Source organism: Carcharodon carcharias, chromosome 18, assembly GCF_017639515.1.
Source record: "Carcharodon carcharias isolate sCarCar2 chromosome 18, sCarCar2.pri, whole genome shotgun sequence".
NCBI classification, from domain to species: Eukaryota; Metazoa; Chordata; class Chondrichthyes; order Lamniformes; family Lamnidae; genus Carcharodon; species Carcharodon carcharias.
This window is the reverse complement of record NC_054484.1, coordinates 101,535,409-101,553,506: the sequence shown is the minus strand read 5'-3', so window position 1 is coordinate 101,553,506 and position 18,098 is coordinate 101,535,409. Positions and strand designations below refer to the sequence as shown.

Here is an 18,098-nt window from a genome sequence, read left to right as displayed (position 1 = left end):
CAAACTGTACATAAATATTCTCTACTCTTAGTAGATTGAATTATTTAATGGTAGAATAAATGTGTTTTGATACATAAGATTTGCAAATTATCAGATTATTTTCCATTAATTTTTTTTAAAAAATGAAGCTTATCATTTTTAGCAAACTGACCTATGTTTGAAATTCATCTGTTAGGAATTCATCTATGTAAGATGGGAATGCCTAACCTCCCACTGTAGGGTAACACTTGGCCTCCCATACACTAGCAACTGCTTATATTTTTTATTTGCTGTTGTTTCCTCTTTTGATTTTGTATGCCTGAGAACACTAACTGAGTATCAACAGCTTGGAAGTTTCAAATTAATAAGAAATAAAAACAGATAAATTCAAGCAAGATGATGATGTAATGTTCACATACTTTGCTCTAACAATATAATAGATTTAAAAACAAAAAAACTGCGGATGCTGGAAATCCAAAACAAAAACAGAATTACCTGGAAAAACTCAGCAGGTCTGGCAGCATCGGCGGAGAAGAAAAGAGTTGACGTTTCGAGTCCTCATGACCCTTCGACAGAACTAGATTTGTTGATTTTGCTATTTAATTGCTCCTGATTATGCCTGGCCACAAAGTGGGAAATTCCTTTGTTGAGCATTAGTGGTGTGCCATCTAGTGGGCATTGTCCATTACTAGTGATGGGCTGTTTTTTATGAATAAACCCCAGCAGGTATGAAAACTGCTGTGTATAATTTCTCTTCAGAATTGTACAGATTGCTGTTGTATATCTGCTTTATTGCCTGGTAAGAAGAATAACGTTTTCAAAGAACTTCACATATATTTATATCCACTCATTCTTTCTCTATCTCCGTGCATGTCTGTGTCTGTCTCTCTCTCTCTCTCTCTCTCGTCACCCTCTTTTCCCTCTCCCTTCCTTCCTCCCTCACTTTGGCATCCATCAACATCACAAGAGCACACTGCAGAAACTGGACTGGGCTGAGTTCCCCTCTGATTTTACCATCCTATAGGGAATAAATGCAGTCTGCTTGCTACTTTCCCTTCATTTAATTTGGAAATAAATGCGGTTGTGAGTTTGCATCACACTGCTGCAGTTTGGTACATATATTCAAAAGCACTTTCCTTTTGCTTTGAGACTTTAAACATTTGAAAGCTAGGTCAAAAGTTGTGATTAATAAGGGTGAAAGATTGACCTATTAGCCATATTTTCAAAATGTACATTTTATAAACATTCTGTTTTCAGCAAAGAGAAAGCAAAAATTTGGAATAAAGCATGGCCCATTTAAATGCTAGCAGAAATACTTCTGCACCTTTTCATTGTACAATCCTCAAGCAAATCTCATGTTCAGACATAATCACTGAGATCACCTGATGATCTAACCCTGTCAGAACTGCTTGTGGTCTGTTCCTGTCAGTGAGGATAATCCAGACACTACCAGTTTGATTCTGTTGAGTGAAATAATTTTAGTAGACATTTAGTTTTCTCTTTCACAAAATTATAGAATAGTTACAGCACAGAAGGAGGCCATTCAGCCTATCCAGTCTGTGCTGGCTCTGCAAGAATATTGTAGGTAGTCCCATTCTGTGGACCTCTTCCCTGCAGTCCTGTAATTTTTTTCCCTTTAGTTGCTTATCCAATTCCCTCTTGAAAGGCACAAATGAATCTGCCCCTGCCAGCCTTTCAAGCACATCACAGATGCATAAAAATGTTTTTCCTTATGTCGCCTTTAGCTCTTATGCAGTCACTTTAATCTGTCTTCTGGTTCTTCGGTCCTTTCGCTAATGGGAACAATATATCTCAATATATACTAAAATATGTCTATTTATTGAACCCTCATAGTTTTGAACACCTCTAGCAATCTCATTTCAACCTCCTCCAGGAACAACAGCCCCAGCTTCTCTTGTCTATCCATATAACTGAAGCTTCTCATCCTTGGAACCTTACCTGTAAATCTTTTCTGCACCTTCTCTAAAGCCTTCTGATCCCTTGCTAAAGTGCTGTACCCAGAATTAGACACAATACATTAGTTGAGGCTGAACTAATGTTTATAAACGTTCATCATAACTTCCTTGCTTTTGTGCTGTGTGCCTCAATTTATAAAGCTGAAGCTCTCATATGCCTTCTTAATCACTTTCTCAACCTACCCTGCCACATGAGATAAAGAAGAAAAAGTGTGCTTATGACAGGTGTCAGCTGGAAAATACAATTAAGAACCAAGTGGAATACAGAAGGTTCAGAGGGGAGGTGAAAAAGCATAATAGAGAAGCGAAGAGGGATTATGAGAAAAGACTCATACTGAAAAGACTGCAGCCAACATAAAGGGGAATTCTAAAATCTTCTATAGGCATATATATATATATATATAGTAGAAGGGCGGTAAGAAGAGGAGTAGAGCCAATTAGGGACCTAAAAGGGAATTTAGACATGGATGAAGGGGCCATGGCTGAGGTATTAAATTAGAAGTTTGCATCTGTCTTTACCAAGGAGTTAGATGCAATGGTGACAGACAAGGAAACTCTGTCACTAGAAGGGTTCAGAATTGATAAGGAGAAAGTGTTGAATAGACTGTCGATACTTAAAGTTGACAAAGCACCGGGACCGGATAAGATGCATCCATGGATATTGAAAGAAGTAAGAGTAGAAATTGCAGGGGCACCGGCCATAATTTTTCAGTCTTCCCTAGACTCAGGGGTGGTGCCAGAGGACTGGAGAATTGCAAACATTATACTCTTGTTCAAAAAAGTTGGAAGGATAAGCCCAGCAATTACAGCCCAGTCAGTTTAACTTCAGTGGTGGGCAAGATTCTCGAAGCAATTATTCAGGATAGAATTAGTAGTCACATGGAAAAACATGGGTTGAGAAGGAAGAGCCAGCATGGATTTCCAGAAGGGAAATCATGTTTAACTAACTTGCTGAAGTTTTTTGAAGAGGCAATAGGAAAGGTCAATGAGAGTAATGCTGTTGATGTGGTGTACATGGACCTTCAAAAGGCATTTGACACAGTGCTACACAACAGACTTGTGAGTAAAGTTATTGCTCATGGAATAAAAGGGACAGTAGCAATGTGGATTCAAAATTGGCTGAAAATTAGGAAGCAGAGAATAATGGTCAATGGTTATTTTTTCAGCTGGAGGAAGTTTGTAGTGGAGTTCCCCAGGATTGGGACCCTTGCTTTTCCTGATGTATATTAATGATCTAGATCTTGGTGTGCCAGGGACAATTTCAAAGTTTGGGAGTATTGTAAACTGCGAGGAGGACAATGTAGAATTTCAAAAGGACATAGACAAGTTGGTGGAGTGGGCAGATAGGTGGCAGATGAAGTTCAATGCAGATAAATGGGAGGTGATGCAATTTGGTAGGAAGAACATGAACAGACAATATAAAATAAGGGGTGACATTTTGAAGGGGGTGCAGGAGCAGAAAGACCAGGATGTATATGTGCATAGATCATTGAAGGTGGCAGGACAGGTGGAGAGAGCAGTTAATAAAGCATACAGTATCCTGGGCTTTATTAATGTGGATTAATAAAGCCCAGGTTACTGTATGCTTTATTAATAGGGGCAGAGAGTACAAGAGCAAGGAAGTTATACTGAATTTATCTAAGACACTCATAAGACCTCAGCTGGAGTATTGTGTACAGTTCTGGGCACCACATTATAGGAAGGATGTGAACGCATTGGAGAGTGCAGAAGAGGTTTACAAGAATGGTTCCAGGGATGAGAAACTACAGCTATGAGGATAGATTGGAGAGGTTGGAACTGTTCTCCTTGGAGTCAAGAAAGCTAAGGGGAGATTTTTTAGAGATGTTCAAAATCATGAGGGGGTTGGACAAAGTAGATAAGGAGAAGCTGTTCCCACTTGTAAAAGGATCAAGAACAAAAGGCACAGATTTAAAGTGATTTGCAAAAGAAGCAAATGTAATGTGAGAAAAAAGCTTTTGCACACAACGAGTGAATCAGGTCTGGAATGCACTGCCTGGAAGCGTGGAGGAGGCAGGTTCAATCGAGGCACTAAAGAAGGAATTAGATGATTGTTTCTATTCAAACAATCAATGTGTAGGGGTACAGGGAAAAGGCAGAGCAATGGTACTAGGTGTTAATGCTCATATTTAGAGCCAGTGCAGACACGATCGGCTGAATGGCCTCTTTCTGTGCATTAAAATTCTGAGATTCTGTGATTCAACGATTTGTGCATATGTGCCCCCAGATCTTTGTTCTTGTATCTCCTTTAAAGTTGTGCCCTTCAGTTTTATATTGCCTGTCTTCGTTATTTCTATTAAAATTGCACCAACCGTATCAATTCACACTTCCCTTCGTTATATTACTTTGACACGTTTGCCAATTTCACCAGCTTGTCCATATCCTCTTGAAATCTTATCACTACCTTCCTCACAGTTCACTATACGTCCAAGCTTTACATCATCAGCAAATTTTGGATTGTGCCCTGTACACCCAAGTTATTAATATAGGTTAAGAAAAGTAAATTTGCAAAAGAAAATGGGCGGTGTGCGCACTGAGTAGTTTTCAGTACTCTCTTCATGATTTGCCTCATGACTAAACTATTTTCTAGTATATGCAGTTTGTGCGCAGTTTGTGTGTGGGCCCAGGGCATAGTAAGAAAACAGGTGTTTGTGGGGAGAAAAGGGACAGGTGTAATACAGCACCTCTTGCACAATGTTAGTAGTGTCGCTAGCTCAATTACGCAAGAGAAAAGACTGGAAAAACCCAACAGGCCAGATGGGATTTATAAAGAGGAATGGTAGTTTGTGACATTTTGGGTCTGTATCCTTCATCAAATTTGGGCGGCTTATGACAGGTGTCAGGTTGCTATTGGGCTAGATCTTTTTTCTCTATGGGATCTGGAACTGAATGCAGCATGGACTGATGGGATGAAGGTTTCTCCTTTCTTCCAATCCATTGTGAATTGAATTTTAGTTTAAGTACATTCCTGGTGAGTCCACACATGAAACTCTGTCTTGTTCATTGACCTCCTGAAGGATGATAAATATGAGAAATAGAAACAATGTAATGGAAATTTTAAAAATGTTAAAATGAGTGGAGGAAAAATAAGGGCAGAAGGATGGAAGATTAAACAGGCAAGAAGTAAATTTAAGTGAACAGCAAAAAAAAACGTGAAAGCTGTTGGGTAAAGTTTACTAAGGTTTTTCCAGAGTCTTGGGATGTGGACATACTGACTCTGTAAAAGTGTTGGTGGGCCTGCTTGGTCACTTCGGAGGTCAGTTAAAAGTCAAACCCATTTGTGTGGGACTGGCGTCACATGGCCAGATTGGGTAAGGACAACAGGTTTCTTTCCCTGGAGGAAAGCCTATTGTGTTTTGTTGAGTCTGACAGCTCCATGATAACTTTCACTAGTACTTTCATTGAGCTTTTAGTTCAATTTTTTTAAACTGCACTATTAACCCAGGTTTCCAGATTACTGCTTCAAGAACATAACCACTACACTATAGTACTACTGCTCATGGATACGCATAAATGTATTCCATAATACGTAATTTTGTTCCGTACTAATTTTGGTTAAAATTTCAAGGTCTTTGTACATTTTTCAAAATGCAATAGAATAATTATCTGAGCAGGTAAAAAATGCAGTGCTATGAGGAAAAGGCAGGTGAGTGGGACTAACTGAGTTGCTCTTGCAGAGACCTGGCATGGACATGACAGGCCAAATGTTATCCTTCTGTGCTGTAACCATTTTATGATTTGGAGAGGACAACTTTGACTTTTTTGCCTCATGGTTCTTTTATCAAGACAGTCAGAAAGCAGTATTTTATATGAACTGAATTCGAGCACCAATGGAACACCAGTTAGGGACACTCAGATTAGACGATTTGAAATGCATAAAACATAACTCAAGTAGCATTTCATGTCACCCAGAGCCCAATAGACTTGCTACTTGTTCATCCATATAACTGTCAGAAATGATTATCTGTCTGACTGGTCAGAACTATCCTGCTCTGACAGTTCCTCCACTGAGAACAGGAAGGCATTGTTGGCTCATAGGGAAGTCGAACACCTTGGTCTCAAGTCCTGAAAAGAGCCACGGCAAAGCAGGCAGTAAACTAAATGGTTAGGAAGAAAGGCACAGTAATAAACCCTGCAGGGGCAGAGCCCAGTTTCAGTCACTCATTTGCAGTGGCATTTCCTGGTCAGTTTAAAATTTACTTTTGAGATTGATGGAATTTTATGGAGTCCATTTGATTTTGTGGTTTTTGTGGAGTAATGTGGGGGGGAAAACAATCATACTTAGTAACTTGTGGTGTAATGGGTCTAATATTTAAATGAAGTCTCCGATCATTTAGCAACAAAAACTATGTGTTTTCTTTTCCTCAATTGAAATCAATGGCAGAACACAGCTCTGCCCAGTTGGTGGACTGAGTCAGTAGTGCTCTGTGATGCAGACACCCATCGGAAGGGCAGCTGTAATAAAGCAGGCAGAAAATTGCAGTCATCCCCTTCCCAGAACAGAGCAATTTGCTGATGATTTGTTTCACCTACAGGCTTGGTAGAGAACTAAGAGAAGCTGTTGTTTATTCTGACAGTTGTTCAGCAAGTTGATGTTCCTGCAAGTTTACCATGCCGGCAACCACTGTTTTGTGCATGTGTGGATTTTTCTAGGTTCTTTTAACACTAACTTCTGTAATAAAGCATTAGTCACTTTTGGTTTGCTAGGATCCAAATTTGAGGGTTCGCTAGTGGACAAAAAGAATGAAGCAAAAAGGATGCCTCCAGAAAGACCGGACTCTCTGCCAACTAGGATGGAGGACAAAGGTATGAAACCTGCTGTTTGGTTAAACTCTGGGATGGTTTAGCTCTGAGTGGTTGCCTGACAGCTGTAACATATTTGAGATGCACTGAACATATGGAGGAACAGTTTGTGTATATTTTTCCTGTCCCAACACCACTTTGGTTGAGATGGGCCAACCAGGAACAGGTACAGTGGTGTAATATTTATATTACAAAACTAGTAATTCTCAACCAGAACCAATCTTCAATAGTACATGAACCAAAATCCTGCCATTGCAGTTTGGGATATTGAGTTTTTAAAAATATTGGAAGTAATAAGCATTTTTTTTTAAACTCAAGCTTTTGGATTGTTATAAACTTTTAAATGGTTAAATGATGTCCTTTAGGGAAGAAAACCAGCTGGTTTGACCTAGAAGTGACAAGTCCTACAGCAATATGATTGACTCTGAATTGGTTGAGCAAGGCAGTCAAACTGTTACCAGCAGTTCAAGAAGACGACCCACCATCAACTTCTCAAGGCAATAAATGCTGGCTTTGTCCACACTCTGACGATTAAAAAAAAAATGTGGGAGGAACCCCTGACATCATCCCGCCCCATTTAAATATTCAGGAAGGTGGGCGGACAGCGAAATCAGCTGTCCACCCGCCGACCTGTCAATGGCTAATCAAGGCCATTGACAGAATAATTAACCCAATTAAAGCACCTGCCCGTCCAACCTTAAGGCTGACGGGCAGGCCAGGAGCCCCAGCGGGCTTCTGATAATACATGAAACCTCATCCACTGGTGGGATGAGGTCTCATGTCTGTTTTTAAAAACTCTAATAAACTTTATGTAATATCTATTAACATGTCCCATCTCGTGTGACATTGTCACATGAGGGGGTCATGTTAATAATTTTTTTATTTTGCTATTTTTTACATTTATTAAACTTTTAGCACTCTCCCTGAGACAGCACTTTGACAGTTGGGGAATCCCTCCCGTTGGGCAGCCCGCTGAGTGGGCCTTAATTGGCCTGCCCACTCAAAATGGCGGCGGGGCCCATTTCGGCGGCGGAGTTTCTGTCCGTGGTACCTTTGCCCAGTGCACCATTAACAGATTCGTAGGATAATGGTTTTGTTCATCTTAAAAATGTAGTGATATACTCCAAAATATTTCTTCACTACCCTTATGGAAGCAGGGCGTATAAGTTGCTTTACAAGGCAGTTCGATAGTTGCCTGAGAAAGATGAATATTAAAGTATATGTTGGAAAAGAGGGCAAATTAGATTAGACTGGATGTTCAAATAGAACAAATAGGGGCACAGACTTGAAGGCCCAAATAAGCTATTTCTGGGCTGTAATATTCTGATTCTGTCTCAGACTAGTTCCTTGTAAACAAGTAGCTGGATGTAAAAATTATTGTATTATCACACCAGCTTACTAATTCAGTGATAAGCTTATACCAGCTGAAAAATACCAAGTTAATCGTTGTTAAGCAAAGCTAGTAATTTACTGTGCCATCATACAGCCTCTAACCATAGGAGTAGGCCACTCAGCCCCTTTGGCCTACTCCGCTTTTCAATTAGACCATAGCTGATCTGTATCTCAATTCCATTTTACTCACTTTAGCTCCATCTCCTTTAATACCCTTACCTAACAAAAAATTTATCAATCTCCGTCTTGAAGGTTTTAATTGACACAGCATCAACGGCTTTTTGGAGAGATAGTTGAGAATTCCCACAGCCCCTTTGTATAGAAAAATGTTTCCTGACTTTCCCTTCTAAATTGCCTAGCACTGATTTTAAGATTACAAAGCACCGAGTTGATAATGTTTTACAGACTGATTGTGGCATAGAAATGATAAAATAACCACGTATGCTGTAATACATCGGTACTTATGGGCTCTCTGCTGAAGTAGCCTTGGGCTTTATTTGGCACCAACTACAATGATATATTTTAGTTTCTCTAGGGGTGGTGGGGGAAGCAGTGTTCATGTGATTCACCCTCATTTTTATCTTTTTCCTGGCCATACAGTTGAAATCAAGAGCTTAGAATTTCAGAAGCTGCATGTGTATTTTCTTTAATTAATGAGTAACATGGCCAGCAGAGCAAATTCCCTATTGTTTGAGCAGTTTACTGATACTGAGTGAGGATTAATCAGTTTTGTGCTTCACATTGGCAAACTCAAAAGCAATTGCATTGAATTAGCTCTGGAAATCAGCATTTAGTATCTCTTTCATGTAGAATTCAGGCCATGTCTATCTTGCTTAAATTACTGGAGTTTTATCATTTTAGTTAACAACATTCCTAAATGAAAGCATAAAAGCAAAAAACTGCGGATGCTGGAAATCCAAAACAAAAATACCTGTAAAAACTCAGCAGGTCTGACAGCAACTGCGGAGCGGAACACAGTTAATGTTTCGAGTCTGTATGACTCTTCAACAGGACTAAGGAAAAATAGAAAAGAGGTGAAATATAAGCTGGTATAAGGGGGGGTGGGACAGGTAGAGCTGGATAGAGGGCCAGTGATAGGTGGAGATCACCAAAATATGTCATAGACAAAAGGACAGAGGTGTTGAAGCTGGTGATATTATCTAAGGAATGTGATAATAAAGGTACAGATAGCCCTAGTGGGGGTGGGGTAGGGGGAAGGGATCGAAATAGGCTAAATAGCAAAGATAAAACAAAACGTTCCTAGATACACTGTTTAGAGCACAAAAGCCCAGCCTTCTGTTGAAAATGAAGCAGCTGAGAATTTCAGAAATGCTTTTGTGGTATCAGTTGCATTTTTGTCAATCCCTGGACTTGGCATCAATAGTGCCATCTCCCAGTGCCTACCAATCTGATAGCCAATGTAAGTGAATGCTACTTCGAACAGCTGTTAAGTGTATTTGGGAAACTGCCTTGAATAAGATATGGTTGCTTAAATAATTCTAATCTAATTTGCTTATTAAAAGCAGTATTTATCCACTTGTATACTTGAGGAATTTATTCAGAATTGTTTTGTAGACTGTTGGGAAGAAGGGCCCCTAATGTTTGTTTGCTTATTTTTAGAAGAAAAGTCAGAAAGAGATCAGAAATCTATAGAACTGTCTAAGCCCTCAGTACCTGCAATACCACCGAAGAAACCTTTGCCTCCCAAGACCAATTCTTTGAACAGACCAAATACATTGCCACCTAAAAGGCCAGAGAGACCAGCAGCACCCACAGCTCATGCCAGGTATGTTTGTCATCTGTCGACAGATTAAGTTTTCTTTATTGTAACATAGGGTTATTCGAATTTCCTATGATTTAAAAATGTCATATTGCAAAGATTCTTTCAGTCTATATTAAAAAATACTTGGAAGTATTTTTTATGGCTCCACCAAAGTTTTCTCCGACAATTTAAATTCACTTGGCACTTTTAGCATAGTGAAATGTCCTAAGGTGCTTCACAGGTATTAGGGCAGATGACCAAAAGCTTAGTCAAAGAGGTCAGTATTAAGGAGCATCTAAAAGAGTAGAGAAGTTTAGGTAGATAATTCAAGAGCTGTTAGGATATTGGTAGTTGAAGGCTTGACTGCCAATGGCAGAGAGATTAAAATCAGGAATATTCAAGGCCAGAATTAGATTAGTGCAGATACCTTGGAAGGTTGTGAGGCTGGAGGAGATTACAGAGAGAGGGAGATAGGGATGGGCAAGACGATCGAGGGATTTGAAAACAAGGATGAAAATTTTAAAATTGAAACATTGCTTAACTGGGAGTGAGTGTATGTCAGCATCCACAGGAGTGATGGGAGTTTGGTCTCACCAAAACCCTGTACAATTATAGCAAGACTTGTTTTATTTGTGTACTTCAATCCCTTGCAATAAAGACCAACATTCAATTTGCCTTCATAATTGCTTGCTGCACCTCTGCATGCTAACTTTGTGTTCCTTGTATGAGCATACCTAAGTCTCTTTGAACATCAACACTTAGAAGTTTCACAACTTTAAAAAAAAAACTGCTTTTCTGCTGTTAGGACCAAAGTGAACAAGACTTGGTATAAGTTAGGACAAGAGCAACAGAGTTTGAGGTTACGCAGGCAGAACATGGGAGACCAACCAGGAATGTATTGGAAAAGTCAAGTCTAGAGGTATAGATGAGGGTTTTGGCAGCAGATGAATTGAGGCATAGGTGAACTTGCGTAATGTTGCGCAGGTGAAAATAGGAATTCTCTCTTCTAGTGTCCTTCTCCCACCTCTGCTGTGATTGAGAGACTTCAGTCTCCAGCTGAGTCTATCTGGCCAGACTATTCAGAAGAGAAATTCTCTGCTGCTTTTGGATTTCATTGTGCCCTCCAATTTTGCAACTGAGTCTGTAAATCTCCTGATCTTCTTTCCTATGAAAATATTCACGATATTCTACCCTCAAACAGCTTCTGGACTCGCTTCATCTATTTCCAAACTCAGACAACACCTTGTTGAAGCTTCATGCTGATTCCATCCTTGCTAAGTCCTCATTATTCCACCCTTGCTAAGTCATCGTTATTCCACCATTGGACCTCTGACTCTAACTCTGGATTTCTTCCTATTTCACGTCTACCATCATGTTTTTATGTATCCTAATTTCTGTGTAACTAAACCTATGTAACTTTTGCTCTCCCTGCGTCTATTCAAGAGCACAAAAAATAGGAGCCTGAGGAGACCATATGGCCCATCGAGCCGGCTGTGACATACAGTGTGTTGCATGACTGATCTTGGGCTACAACTCCATTTTCCTGGCAGTCCCCTATGTCCCTCAATTCCCTGAGACATCAAAAATCTGTCCATCCCAGCCTTAAATGTATTCAATGCAGTATCCGCAACCCTTTGGAGTAAAGAATTCCAAATATTCACAACCCTTAGAATGAAGTAATTTCTTCTCGTCTCAGTCTTAAATGATTGACTCCTTATCATGAGACTGTGCCTCCAGGTTTTAGACGACGCAACCAGTGGAAATAATCTCTCAGCATCTAACCTATCAAGCCCCTTCAGAGTTTTGTAGGTTTTGATGGGATCTCTAATTGTTCTAAACCTCCAGAGAATATAAACCCAATTTATTCAGCCTCTCATCATAAGGCAACCCCCTCATCCCAGGGGCTAATTTAGTGAACCTTCACTGTACCGCCAGACCTGCACAGTATTCCAGATATGACCTCACCAAAACCCTGTACAATTATAGCAAGACTTCTATATTTGTGCACTTCAATCCCTTGCAATAAAGACCAACATTTAATTTGCCTTCATAATTGCTTGCTGCATTTGCATGCTAACTTTGTGTTCCTTGTATGAGCACACCCAAGTCTCTTCGAACATCAACTCTTAGAAGTTTCACAACTTTAAAAAAAAACTGCTTTTCTGCTGTTACGACCAAAGTGAAAAACTTCACAATTCCCTACATTATACTTCATCTGCCATCTTGTTGCCCGCTCACTTGACCTATCTATTATCTCTTTGCAGCCTTTCTGTGCCCTTACCACAGCTTACCTTTCCACCTAGCTTGGTATCATCAGCAAACTTGGAAGCAGTACTCTCTGTCTCTTCATCTAAGTCATTAATATAAATTGTAAAAAGCTGAGACCCCAGCACTGATCCTTGTGGCACTCCACTATTCACTGTGTGCCAATTTGAAAAAGCCCCATTTATGCCCATTTCCTGCTTTCTTTCCATTAACCATCAGTAAGGGGTGCATGAGGAGACAGGCAACTATACCAGAGTGTGATGGAGACTGAGTGAGTAGCGAATTAGGTTTACTTGGGAATTTAGTGCACGGGGGAAAAGAGGTGTAGTATATATAGGAATTATTCTGTTAATTAAGTGAGTAATTAAATTATGTTAACTAACTAACGTAACCAACAATGGCAGGACAGGTGTTATGTTGCAGCTGTGGAATGAAGGAGCTTTTCGGCACTGAGACGATCCAGACAAACACATCTGCAGGAAGTGTAAGCAGCTAAAGGAACTCCGGATTGGGATTATTGACCTGGAAGCTGAACTGTAGATATTGAGCAACACAAGAGAGGGGGAGAAATAACTTCACGCCTCTGAGAAGTGGGTTGTCTATTTTGGTCAGCTGTGAGGGGCAGGAAGATATGACCATGAGTGAGGCAGGTAATGGGACTGAGCAGACAGTAGTGGAGGAGCCCCAGACTTTGCAATTGTCAAACAGGTTTGAGGTGCTCACAACCTGTGTGGACGAAAGCGAGATATGCAAGGCGGATCAGCAGGCTGGCCATGGCACCATGGACCAGGAAGCCGTTCAAGCGGAGGGCAGCAGACAGGAATGTAGTAGTATTGGGGGATAGTATAGTGAGGGGGATTGACACTGTTTTCTGCAGCAAAGAGCAGGAGTCCAGAAGGCTGTGTTGCCTGCCTGATGCCAGGGTTCGGGCATCTGCTCAGGGTTGGAGAGGAGTTTGCAGGGGGAGGGGGAGGATCCAGTCATCGTGGTCCATGTAGGTACCAATAACATGGCAGGACAAGGAAGGAGGTTCTGCATAGTAAGTATGAGAAGCTAGGTACCAAATTAAGAAGCAGAACCTCAAAGGTGGTAATCTCTGGTTTATTACCTGAGCTACGTGCAAATTAGAATAGGGCAAATAAGATTAGAGATGAATGCATGGCTCAAAGAATGGTGTGTGGGAGAAGTGGGTTCTGGTTCATGGGGCACTAGCACCAGTACTGGGGAAAGTGGGGGCTGTACTGTTGTGACGGTCTACATCTAAACCATACTGGGATTTGTGTTCTTGTGAATCACATGGCTAGGGAAGTAGAGGGGGCTTTAAACTAAACAATGTGGATGAGGGATCAAGCTTGGGTAGATATGGCAAATCAAGGGGTAGATTCAAGGTAGGATGCCATAATGGTAATTTGAGAAATGAGGTTTATAAAATAGCAGGAGAGACAGAGAGCTAAAACCTAAGACAACACCAATAGTCAAGACTATATGTTAGAAAGATAACAAAAAGACAAAACTAAAGGCTCTGTACCTGAATATGGGTAGCATTCATAATAAAGTAAATGAATTGATAGTGCACATTGAAATAAATAAATATGATTTGATAGCCATTACGGAGATGGGGCTGTAGGATGACAAGGATTGGGTCCTGAATTTTGAGGGGTATATGATATTCAAGAAGAATAGCAAGCTGGGTAAAAGTGGAGGGGGGTAGCACTGTTGATCAAGGATGGCATTGGTGCAATAGTCAAAGGTGACCTTGATTCAGTAGATTAGGGTGTCACATCGGTTTTGTATCCTCTATAGTGAAGTTGGAAGCAAAATATTTGTTCATTTCATCCACCATTTCCTTATAATCTACTATTTGCACCCCACTGTCGCACTCTGTAAGGAGAGAAGTCACTAATGGGAGTGGTCTACAGGCCCCCTAACAGTAAACACAATGTAGGACAAAGTATACCAGAAGAAATATTGGGTACTTGTGATAAAGGGACAACAATAATTATGGGTGATTTTAATCTACATATAAACTGGAAAAATCAGATTGGCAGTAGTATCCTGGATGCTTTCTAGATAATTTCTTTTAGAGCAGCACTTTCTAGAACCAACCAGAGAGCAGGTTATGTAAGAATTGGTATTGTGTAATGTGACAGGATTAATTAATGACTTTAGAGTAAAGGCACCCCTAGGTAGCAGCGACCACAATATGATTGAATTTTACATCCGGTTTGAAAGGGAGAAGAGTGGTCCTAAGACTAGTATTTTAAATTTAAATAAGGGTAACTGTGTGGTCATGAAAACTGAAGCGAGCTGGGATACAAGACTAGAGGATAGATCACTAGAGAAGCAGCGGCAGACATTTAAGAGGATATTTCAGAATATTCAGAATAACTATATTCCTACAATAAAGAAAAAATCTAAGGGCAGGATCCACCATCCATGGTGAACTAAAGAAGTTAAGGAAAGCATCAAACTTAAGGAAAGAGCGTAAAACTACACAAAGATGAGTGGCAGGTTGGACGATTGGTCTGAATATAAAGAACAGCAGAGAATGACAAAGGTTAATCAGGAGAAAGAGATAAGAGTTGAGAGCTAGAAATGTAAAAACAGGTATCAAGCGTTTGTACAGTTATTTAAAAAGCAAAAGAGTAAATTAAATGAGTAGTGTTCTTCTAGAGAGTGAGAATGGAGAGTTGATAGATAATAAGGAAATGGCAGATGAAATGAACAAACATTTTGCTTCTGTCTTGACTATAGAGGATACAAAAATATTCCAGTAATAGCTGTAAATCAGGAGGTGAAAGGGAGAGAGATTGTAAAATTGCAATCACCAGGAAAGTGATAGTGAGCAAATTGATGGAATTGTGGGCTGACAAGTCTCTGGGTCCAGATGGATGTCATCCTGGTCTCTTAAAAGAGATGACTAATGAGGTGTTGGATGCGTTGTTTAATTTTCCAAAATTCGCTAGATTCTGGAAAGGTTCCATTAGGTTGGAAAATAGCAAATATAACCTCTTTATTCAAAAAGGGAGGGAGACAGAAGCAAGAAGCTATAGGCCTGTTAGCCTAACAACTGTTATAGGGAAAATGTAAGAAGCGGTTATTAAAGATGTTATAGCAGGGCAGTTGGAAAAATTCAAGGCAATCAGGCAGAGTCAACATGGTTCTGTGAAAGGGAAGTCATATTTAACCAATTTATTGGAGGTCTTTGAAGGAGCCACATGTGGATAAAAGGGAACCAGCCGGTGAATGTACTGTACTTAGATTTTCAGAAGGTATTTGATAATGTGCCACATCAAAGGTTATTGCAGAAAATAAAAGCTCATGGTGTAGGGGGTAACATATTAGTATGCATAGAAATTTGGCTAGCTAACAGGAAGCAGAGAGTTGGCATAAATGGGTCTTTTTCTGGTTGGCAGGATGTGATGAGGGGAGCCACACTGTTTACAATTTATATAAATGGCTTGCTTGAAGGGACCAAAGGGATAGTTGCTGAATTTGCTGGTGACACAATGATAGGTAGGAAAGTAAATTGCGTAGAGGATGTAAAGAGGCTTCAAAATGACATAGGAAGGTTAAGTGAGTGGGCAATGATCTGGCAAATGGAGTATAATGTGGGCAAATGTGAAATCGTTCATTTTTGCAGGAAGAATAAAAAAGAAGCTCATTTAAATGGTGAGAGATTGCAAAGTTCTGAGATTCAGAGGGATCTGGGTGTCTTAGTGCATGAATCACAAGGTTAGTATGCAGGTACAGAAGGTAATTAGGAAAGCTAATAGAATGTTATAATTTATTGTGAGAGAAATCGATTACAAATTTGGGAGATTATGCTTCAGTTGTACAGGGAATTTGTGAGACCTCATCTGGAGTAGTGTGTACAATATTGGTCTCCTTATTTAAAGAAAGATGTAAATGTGTTAGAAGCAGTTTAGAGAAAGTTTACTAGACTATTATCAGGAATGGGTGGATTGTCTTCAAAGAAAAGGCTGGACAGGTTAGGCTTGTATCCACTGGAATTTAGAAGAGTAAGAGGTATGACCATTGTTTTTTGTCCCGTTTCAAACTCCATCCTCCAACTCCCGACTCCATCCCTCTCCCTGGCAGCAGTCTAAGATTAAACCAGTCTGTTCACAAACTTGATATTACCTTGAACCAGAGATGAGCTTCCAACAAGTGTTCATGCCATATCTAAGATTGCTTCTTTCTACCTCCATAACATCATCTCCCCTGTCTCAGCTCATCTGCCACTGAAACTCATCCATGCCTGCCTTACCTCTAGACTTGACTATTCCAATGCAATCCTGGCTGATCTCCTGCTTTCTACCCTCCATAAACTTGAGCTCATCCAGAGCTTTGCTGCCTGTGTCTTAACTTGTAATAAATCCAATTTCGCTATCACCCCTGTGCCCCACGTTGGTTCCCGGTCAAGCAATGCGTTGGTTTTAAAATTCTCATCCTTGTTTTCAAATCCCTCTGTGGCCTTGTCCTTATCTCTGTAATCTCCTCTAAGTCCACAACCCCCTATCTATGCTCCTCTAATTCTGACCTGTTAAGCATCCTCGATTTTAATCGCTCACCATTGGTGAATTTGCCTTTAGTTGCCTCGGCCCCAAGTTCTAGAATACCCTTCTGATACCTCTCCACCCCTCTAACTCTCTTTCCCCCTTTTAGACACTTCTTCAAAGCTTGCTCAGTGGTAGGTTTTGTCATCTGATCTAAATCTTCTTTGTGGCTTGGTGTCATACTTTTGCTTTATAATGCTCCTGTGAAGCACCTTGCAACGTTTCATTATGTTAAAGAAGCCGTATAAATATAAGTTGTTGCCTCAGTGATGGCACGAATTTGTGCTTGGAAGCTTATTTCAAGATCAAATGTGAACCAAGGTTGTGAACAGTCTGGTTCAGCTTCACAGACAGTTGCCAGGGAGAGGGATGGGGTCAGTCACTAGGGAATGGCATTTGTGGGAGGGACCAATGTCAAAGGCTTCAGTCTTCCCATTGTTTAGTTGGAGGAGGTATTAGCAAGTGATTGATATCCAAGTGAAATCTATAAACTATTAAAAATCTTACATCTGTGCAAAATTTTGCCTATAAACCTTATTTCCTGTTCTGTTTTTCATACTCGTATAAGATCTTTTTCCTCCATTATAAATTACCATTTCTGTGCATGATGCAAATTGTGTATGTAAACTGGTCATGCATTATTTGCACCCTGCACCAATGGTGGTGCTGTAGCACTTCAGCTTTGACTTCTCATTTCTTTATCCAGTTCTGCAGTGAAACTTCTGTCCTGCAACAAATTGTACTTCCCAAATTGCAATGAGTTTTCTGCTTGGCTATTGACAATTATCAAATCAAAGTGTAATGCATAAAATAAAGCTTTTGCATCCTGGTTATTTTCACCTTCTAGTAGTGGTTCACCCAAAGACTAAATTTGGAATATTAAGTTCGTGTGACAATGACATTGGAGAGCAGCTAATAGTTTTTAAAAATCTACTTAATTTATGCTTGAGGAAAAAGAAAGAAATCCCTCAACAAAAGAGTCTTCATAGGTCCATGATTGGAATTATAGAATGGTACAGCAAAGAAGAAGGCCATTCTGCTCATCCAAGTCAGAATGCTGGCCCTTTTAAAGATACAATGCAGTTAGTCCCATTCTCTGCTTTTTTCTTATAAACCTGTATTTTTTCTGCTTCAAGTACTTATCCAATTCTTTTTGCACTGTAAGCCCCTATTAATAAAGCTATGGACCTCATATGCTGTTTAACAGATTTTACAACTTCCATCTTTGCATATATACACCTCTAGATCGCTCTGCTTTAGTTGCTTTAAAATGGCATAATTTCTCTCATATTGCCTTTTCTCATTCTACCTAGCAAAATGTATCATTACACACTTCTCTGCATT

At 40.0% G+C, this 18,098-nt stretch overlaps 1 protein-coding gene across 6 annotated transcripts in view; it reads left to right on the top strand.

Moving 5' to 3' along the window:
- The window catches only part of sh3kbp1 (SH3-domain kinase binding protein 1), a 261,064-nt gene that overhangs the window by 203,996 nt on the left and 38,970 nt on the right, over positions 1 to 18,098 (top strand). For all 6 annotated transcript variants that reach the window (XM_041211025.1, XM_041211026.1, XM_041211024.1 and 3 more), the window contains 2 exons: positions 6,681 to 6,779; positions 9,789 to 9,954. In XM_041211025.1, the coding sequence (XP_041066959.1) occupies positions 6,681 to 6,779; positions 9,789 to 9,954 (265 nt within the window). The remainder of the gene's footprint in view (positions 1 to 6,680; positions 6,780 to 9,788; positions 9,955 to 18,098) is intronic.